This window comes from Macaca mulatta, chromosome 11 (assembly GCF_049350105.2).
Source record: "Macaca mulatta isolate MMU2019108-1 chromosome 11, T2T-MMU8v2.0, whole genome shotgun sequence".
Taxonomy (NCBI): domain Eukaryota; kingdom Metazoa; phylum Chordata; class Mammalia; order Primates; family Cercopithecidae; genus Macaca; species Macaca mulatta.
The window spans coordinates 132,470,395-132,479,073 of NC_133416.1; the positions used below are offsets into that span (position 1 = coordinate 132,470,395).

Consider the following 8,679-nt stretch of genomic DNA (forward strand, 5'->3'; position numbering starts at 1 on the left):
AGAATGATGATAGTATGGTTTTGAGATGAATGATGTCTTTATTCTTAGATGATGCATGATGAAATATGTGTACATCTTTCAAATGGGTTAATCCAAAAAGTATGTAAATGGAGAATGCAATATACAGCATTTTTAATAATTGTTCAACCTAGTTGGTTTCAAAAGGAATATTCTACTGTTCTTTCAACTTTTTTGTTTCAATTTCCTTAAGTCAGGCACACAGAAGATGCTACTCTTACATTTCACTGCATTCTTGAGATGGAACTTCGTGTGTGGGTACCAGTTAGGATCAGGTTTGGCTGAAACAGAAATCCAACATAACATTGGCTTAACCAAGATGGATGCTTATTTCCCTCTTATATAAAAGTTCTCAGGGAGGTGGTGAGACGGGTTTGATGGTTCTGATGCATGTGGTGCTCTGGACCAAAGTACCTTCCATTGTATTGTTCCTCCATGAGTGCCTTCCCCGACCTCATGTTCCAAAGTGGCTGCTCCAATTCCAGCCATTGTATCCATGTTCCAGCAGGCAGAAGAGGTAAAGGACACATTCCTGCTACTTTAAGGGAAAACCCTCTGAAGCTACTGCAAAAGACTTCCACTTACCTCTCCTTGACCAAAGCTTAGTTATGTAGCTGCAAGAGAGGCTAGGAAATGCTTTAATCCTAGGTGGTTGTGTGCTCAGCCTGAAGGGCATTTGTTACTATGGAAACTGAAGGACAATTTGCAGGCTATGCCCCACTGCCAGAGGTGTTTTAGTAAAAGGCAAAAGTTGTTTTTTGAGACAAAGTCTTACTCTGTCAAACAGGCTGGAGTGCAGTGGCACATTTTGGCTCACTGCAGCCTTGACCTCCCAGCCTGAAGTGATCCTCCCACCTCAGCCTCCTGAGTAGCTGGGACTACAGGTGTGTGCTATCACGCCTGTCTAAATTTTTAAAAATTTGTGTTCTCTAGAGATTGGTTCTGTATTAGTCTGTTTTCACACTGCTATAAAAACATACCCGAGGCCAGGCATAGTGGCTCAGGCCTGTAATCCCAGCACTTTGGGAGGCTGAGGAGGTGGATCACTTGAGGTCAGGAGTTCAAGACCAGCCTGGCCAACACGGTGAAACCTCATCTCTACTAATTATACAGAAAGCAGCTGGGTATGGTGGCATGTGCCAATAATCCCAGCTACTTGGGAGACTGAGGCAGGAGAATTGCTTGAACCTGGGAGGCAGAGGTTGCAACGAGCCAAGATTGTGCCACTGCACTCCAGCCTCAAACAAAAAACCTGAGACTGGGTAATATATAAATAAAAGAGGTTTAATTGACTCACAGTTCTGCATGGCTCAGGAAACATAATCATGGCAGAAGGCAAAGGAGAAGCAAGCACCATCTTCACAAGGCGGTAGGAGAGAGAGAGCAAAGGAGGCAGCTGCCAAACACTTTTATACCATCAGATCTCATGAGACCCCCGCCCACGATCACAAACAGCATGGGAAACCACCCCCATGACCCAGTCACCCCCCCCACGAGGTTCCTTCCTCCCTACGTGAGGATTACCCCCACCCACAATCACAAACAGCATGGGAAACCACCCCCATGACCCAGTCACCCCCCAACGAGGTTCCTTCCTCCACACGTGACAATTACAATTCAAGATGAGATTTGTGTGGGAGCACAGAGCCAGTCCATATCAGGGTCTCACTATGTTGCCCAGGCTGAAGGTGAAAGATGTGTATGATTTGAAGAGAAACCAGTGTATGGAGAGGATTTTTAAAACTCAATATGGCAGGCCGTCTTAAAGGGCTTCCCTGGCCAGGCACAGTGGCTTACTCCTGTAATCTCAGCACTTTGGGAGGCCGAGGCGGGTGGATCACCTGAGGTCAGGAGTTCGAGACCAGGCTGACTAACATGGAGAAACTCCGTCTCTACTAAAAATACAAAATTAGCCAGGTGTGGTGGCGCATGCCTATAATCCTAGCTACTCAGGAGGCTGAGACAGGAGAATCACTTGAACCTAGGAGGCAGAGGTTGCGGTGTGCCGAGATCACACCATTGCACTCCAGCCTGGGCAACAGAGCAAGACTCGGTCTCAAAAAAAGGCTTCCCTGTGTGTCCTCACGGAGCTTAGTGTGACTATTCAGAGGAACTTCCTTGAGTTCCTTGGGTTGTTGCAAAGGCCTTTTAAGCCCAGCAGGCCAGCTAAGCTACCCAACTCCAGCTTGTCAAGAAACCGCTGGCCCCTGTGTAACCAGCCCTGTTCCTCTTTTCTGTCCTGCAGTCTCCAACCTGTCCCAGTATTTCAGCCCAGCCTCGGTGTCCAGCAGCCCGGCCCGCGCGCTCCTGCTGGTCGGCGTCGTCCTCCTGGCCTACTGGTTCTTGTCCCTGACCCTGGGCTTCACCTTCAGCGTCCTGCACGTGGTGTTCGGCCGCTTCTTCTGGATCGTGCGGGTCGTCCTGTTTTCCATGTCCTGCGTGTACATCCTGCACAAGTACGAGGGCGAGCCCGAGAACGCGGTGCTGCCGCTGTGCTTCGTGGTGGCCGTCTACTTCATGACCGGGCCCATGGGCTTCTACTGGCGAAGCAGCCCCAGCGGCCCCAGCAACCCCAGCAACCCCAGCGTGGAGGAGAAGCTGGAGCACCTGGAGAAGCAGGTCAGACTGCTCAACATCCGTCTCAACCGGGTGCTCGAGAGCCTGGACCGCTCCAAGGACAAGTGAAGGTCAGCCGGCCGGGCGGGTCCACAGTTACCAGCACGCTGTCTCAGAAAACGGAAACGGAGGAAAAAAAAGCCAAACCCCAAACAATCTTAATAAACACGACTGAGCAAGAAAGTGGCGCTGTGTAAGGCTATTTCCACCCACCCGGCAGCTCTCAGGACACATTCCCAGAAGAGCGGAAAGATCATTGACGTGGAACTACACACGAAGTGTCATTAGTGGGAAAAAAAATATTTTTTAAACAAAGGATATAACCATATTTAGCTGTACAGTAAGAAATTTATCTGTGCATAGAGCATACAGTTAATTTTTTCAAGCATTTAAATACATCTTTTGTAAGGTTTTTTAATAAAGGCAGATTGAGTCAAGTTTATTAAAACTTTACATGGAGGGGAAGAATATGCTAATTTGACATTTGAGAAAAGTTGAAATGCAAGCGTTTGTTTTTGCAGCTTAGGGGATTGGTGGGTGAGGTCTGTGTGCGTTATTTTCATGTTCCCCAACTGTGAGCTTTATTTCATGTTATTTTGGTGGATGTTGACTTAGTTCATGAATGTTGTCACTTCTAAATGTGGACAGTTGGGCTGCAGGATGCAACTCCACCTCTTTTGGATCCTAGAGACCCCTGCCAAGCTCCCATCGGTCCTATTTCTAAATGAAGACATCGCCATTTCTAGACCTGAGATTTTCTCCCCTCTGTGGTTGTATGTATTTTAACCTCAACATTTTGAAAAGGAAAATGCAATTAGGGGCCAAGAAATGTCGTGGGGATTTGATGCCAGGAAGTACCTGTGTAAGGATTGGAGATTGCTCCAGAATCTGTTCCTTGTCTGTCTCAATTTGCAGTTTGCTCACTAGGCCTATATACAAAAGCTATAGCCTTGAGGGGTTTTTTGTTTCATTTTGCTTTTGATTTCCTTAGGACGTTAGAAGGAAAACAAGCAGTAGCAGCTAATAACATTCTCAAGTGTATTGCTGCTTAGAAAGATTCTCAGGAACAATTAGCAGCAATAAGCAAGCCTTTGAAAAGAGCTGAATTATTTTTCCTGAAATATTTACAATACACAGGTGCTTTTTATCTGAAATCTGCTGTGTCCTCCTTTTAGGCAGTTTCTGTGGGCAGAGAGTGGGACATGCGATGTGGGCAGCTGTGGGGATCCTGGGCAAGGGAGTTTCAGAAGGTGTGGCTCAGGGGCTGGTAGAAACGCCCCTTTGCTAGAACTTGTTTTTTAAAAAAGAAAGCCCTAGGCCAGGTGCAGTGGCTGACGCCTGTAATCCCAGCACTTTGGGAGGCCAAGGAGTGTGGATCACCTGAGGTCAGGAGTTCGAGACCAGCTTGGCCAACATGGTGAAACCCCCGTCTCTACTGAAAATACAAAAATTAACGGCATGGTGGTGTGTGCCCGTAGCCCAGCTACTCAGGAGGCTGAGGCAGGAGAATTGCTTGAACCTGGGAGGCGGAGGTTGCGGTGAGCTGAGATCACACCACTACACTCCAGCCTAGGCAATAGAGCAAGACTCCATCTTAAAAAAAAAAAAAAGCCCAGCATTTTGCAGCTTTGAAGCTGCTGGGATCACGACTATCTCTGTGGCCCTTACCTGGCCACAGATGTGCCCTGGCAACCCACTCACAGTGCCCTGCGTGCAGGTTGGTAGATACACCTGCCAGACCTGCTAGAATCAAGACCTTATGGTCCAGGTCTCAGTTTGGAGAAGACTCAGCTGTCTGCCACTTCTTGTGTAGTGTTCCTGTGAAGTTTTATTTTTGGTGCAAGTATCTGGAAAACAGATACAGATGTTTTTGTGGATGTTGATGAGACTTCTGTTTTTAAGGTACACATGATGGGACCCAAACTCTCCTGGAGAGTTCCATTCACTTTCTGAAACGTGTACCTGTTTCAGGTGCATGTTTATTCAATGTGCATGGGTATTTAAGATTTGCTGGAGCAGGCTGGGCATGGTGGCTCACCCCTGTAATCCCAGCACTTTGGGAGGCCAAAGCGGGCGGATCACCTGAGGTCAGGAGTTCGAGACCAGCCTGGCCAACATAGTGAAACCCCGTCTCTACTAAAAATACAAAAATTAGCCGGGCCTAGTGGTGGGTGCCTGTGATCCCAGCTACTTGAGAGGCTGAGGCTGGAGAATTGCTTGAACCTGGGAGGCAGAGGTTGCAATGAGCGAGATCATGCCACTACACTCCAGCCTCAGCAACAGAGCGAGACTCCATCTCAAAAAAATTATTTGCTGGATCAAATTTTTTTTTTTTTTTGAGATGGAGTCTCGCTCTGTCACCCAGGCTAGAGTGCAGTAGCGCGATCTGCAAGCTCCGCCTGCCGGGTTCACGCCACTCTCCTGCCTCAGCCTCCTGAGTAGCTGGGATTAAAGGTGCCCGCCACTGCACACGGCTAATTTTTTGTATTTTTAAAAAACACGGGGTTTCACCGTGTTAGCCAGGATGATCTCGATCTCCTGACCTTGTGATCCGCCTGCCTCAGCCTCCCAAAGTGCTGGGATTACAGGCGTGAGCCATCGCGCCCGGCCTGGATCAAATCTTTATCCATGCACATTGGAACATGGGATTACTGGGTTGAAATCATTCTAGTTTTGTCATTTAGATACTTGTAGATGAATCTATTTTAGCACAGGGTGTAAATAACTCGGGAGGTCATCTCCATCTTCTTTCCTTTTGTGCATTTGGCTATATCACGTTTAGGTACTAAAACAGCTTTGCTCATGTTAGCCCATGGAAAACTGGCGTTCTGTGCACAAAGCCAATGATCGCCGGCCCTGCCTTGGCCCCTCCCTTGTTTGTGGTCATTGTGAGATGCCCGCATGTTAAGGCTTAAGCTGTCACTGGGCTGCGCGTAATACCCGCTTCATTCCTCCTCCCACCCTCTTACCCAAAACATGAAGGGCACTGCGCTCTATTGAGATCTCGGTAAGATCATCATTTTAACTCGTATTCGACTGAGGGAGGTAACATGTTATCTGGGTGCTGGTGGATTGAGACCTCAAGCATCAATTCAAAATTGCTGTTGAAAATATGCACAATTTTTTTCCACTTTGGCTAAGTGTAGGCTCTGAAGCCAATTTTATAGCTTGATACATTCTGGTGAAAGATGTCTTCATTTTTAATGAAAGAACCTACAGTTAGTAGGTGTCACCTCAGGGTAGAACCTTATTTGAAATTCTGATAGAAATCCTAGATGCTAGATTTGAAATAAACCTCGGTTTTATTGCATATATTTTACCTTTTTTGGGGCACATCTTACCCCAAAATAATTGGGGATTTTTTGTTCCTTCTCCATTCCATGGAAGCTTGTAGGATATTGGGATTGGGCCTCTCCTCGCCACCTGCCTCATCTCTTTGTTTTTTTCTCTCTTTTGTATGTGGAAAAATGTATTTTTGTACCATATCTCATACCTGGAGAGAAACCTTTTTTATATCTTCAGGGCTGTAGAATATATTAGTGCAACACTTCACTGAATGTGATGTAAAAGCATTCTCATGAAAACTGGTTCTGTTATAATTAAGACTCAGTGTTTAAAAGATCTTAATCAGTGTTAATTTCCCAGTGTTTCAGTGTTAATTTCCCAGTGTTTCAGTATCATAATAAACACTTGTTTTACTGAGAACAGAAAATAATTCAGAAAAGGAAAAGGACCCGCCATCTCCAGATTGCTGGAATTGTATGGGCGTGTTGGGGTTGGTTCAGTGATCTCTTCCTTGACACCCTAGCAAAGATGCTTTTGTGGAGTGTAAACCTTTCATAAATATACTTTCCAGGCTGGGTACAGTGGCTCAAGCCTATAATCCCAGCACTTGGGGAGGCCAAGGCGGTGGATCACTTGTGGTTGGGAGTTCGAGACCAGCCTGGCCAACATAGTGAAATCCCGTCTCTACCAAAAAAATACAAAAAAAAAAAAAAAAAATAGCCGGGTGTGGTGGCGGGTTCCTGTAGTCCCAGCTACTCAGGAGGCTGAGGTGGGAGAATTGCATGAACCCAGGAGGCAGAGGTTGAAGTGAACTGAGATCGCACCTCTGTACTCCAGTCGAGGCGACAGAGTGAGACCCTGTCTCAAAAAAAAAAAGTGTGTGTGTCTGTATATATATTTATATATACACAGACACACACACACACACACACACACACACACACTTACTTTCCAAAACCAATCGGCATTACCTGCCCTTTGGTTTCTTTTGCTTTGGGTTTCAGCCCCCATATCATTTCCGGTAATAGCACAGCAATAGAATTTCTGGGAAGCGGGCCTTGTGAATCGTGCCTGTGTCTTAATTCACAAAGGGGAGATGAATGCCTTTGAAAGGTGTTTAATACACTTTCCCCAGAAATGAGAGACTGTCTCATGCAGGAGTCGGGAGGCAGCGATGTCAGGGAACTGGGACTGTATCTTTATGACTGTGATGGTGGTAACCAAGTGGTGTAGTCCCCTCTGGGGAACTGAGTAAGAACACAAAGGTTCGGGTCAGTGATTAGGAAGACTGTAATATGACTTTTTACACGCCCGGGAGGGCTGCCTTGCAGAGAGGATGTGAGCAGCTTACTCACTCATCTGGCCCTGTGATTCCGCAGGCTTATGGAGCAGTTAAGAATAACAGCTGTCAAATGGCCTAGACATGGTTAATGCAATTTGTCGCTAGTGGAAATCCTGAATTGCTTCATTTTTGCGAGCGCCGCTACTTCTTAAGATGCTTTTGATGAATGACATCTGCCTTACAAGCTGACACCTGTTAACCTCTCCCCAGCAGGTTTCGAACTGGCCGACTTAACCAAAAAGCCGGCTCTTGCCATCTATCTAGTGTTAAAGGAATTCCTGAGGCTCCTAAGGGGTCAGCTGACCCACTCCCGACTTTTTAGTTTTAATGATCTATACCTTCTGCAACATTTTTGTTTATGGCCATTTGAATAGTTGGACTTTGACTCCTCACTTGTGAATAATAGGAATGCATTTTGCAGAATCTAACAATACCCTTAAAATTCATACTGGACAACCATCAGTATGATGTATAGTATCTGGTGTAAACAAATTTTATTCAGCATATTAAATTATTCTGTGTTTTGCTTTTCCTTGATATGTAGGAGGTGCACCAGTACCAGTTTTTCTCTTGTGGCTTAAAACGCTGATTGCCATTTGCCTTGTCTACTGAAAAGCTGTGGCAGCGAGTGGTGTTATTGACCATGTGTTCTAATGTCTTTTTGCAGATTTAAAGGTTTTATTGTAGTGTCCATTTAATATCTGCATGTGTTTAATCTCTGAATACCGTGTAATTAAACTGATTAACTTGTGATGGTGATGGTAATTAGCACACACTAAAAATCCAATGAAGCAATTGTTTCCCTCTTCTTAACTGGAAATCACACTTGTGAGGTATAGTATCCATTATCAACAGTGGAGTCATGATTGACTTCATATTTCGTGTATCTTGTTATAAATTTTGTATAGCATTTAATTTGGCACTTAATATAAATCAATTTGATTTAAATAGTGTGTGTGTGTACATGGTGTGTGTGTGTGTGTGCACTGTAGTTTCATGAGCCTTGGGAAATTGATTCTACAAATATATAGAGATAAATGTATCAGGCATATTTTTTTGCAAAGCGATATATACATTCCTCCTATTTATTAAATCACTGGCTTTGGTGTTATGTAGAGATATTTGTAGATCTCAGAGCAGAATTAAAATATTGTGAAAATTACAGCTTAATAAATGTTTATTGTAATTTTGTTGTATGGACTTTTAAAATATATTTCATCACTTCTAACCAAACATTTGTGGAGTTTCCCCAGTTTTGATATGTAACCAGGATTCTGTGGTTCTATTCTCAATCTGAGAAGAGTCATAAAACATTAAATTTATGTGTTCAGTTGGAGGTAGGGTTGCAAGATAAAATACAGGATGCCCAGTTACATTTGAATTTCCGATAAACAACCAGTGGTGTTTTAGTATACTGT

The 8,679-nt window shown here is 44.9% G+C and overlaps 1 protein-coding gene across 3 annotated transcripts in view; it reads left to right on the forward strand.

Moving 5' to 3' along the window:
* BRI3BP (BRI3 binding protein) overlaps window positions 1-8,447 on the forward strand; it is a 39,049-nt gene extending 30,602 nt beyond the window's left edge. The window contains exons 3-4 of one of the 3 annotated variants that reach the window (XR_013401680.1): window positions 2,264-4,946; window positions 7,312-8,447. Coding sequence is in view for 1 of the 3 variants with exons in the window: in XM_002798836.4 (XP_002798882.4) it covers window positions 2,264-2,703 (440 nt within the window). In the remaining 2 variants the exon portion in view is untranslated. Of the gene's footprint in view, window positions 1-2,263 lie in introns of all 3 variants that reach the window. The other 2 variants (XR_013401681.1, XM_002798836.4) reach the window with 2 other exon arrangements.
* Window positions 8,448-8,679: the final 232 nt, after the last annotated feature.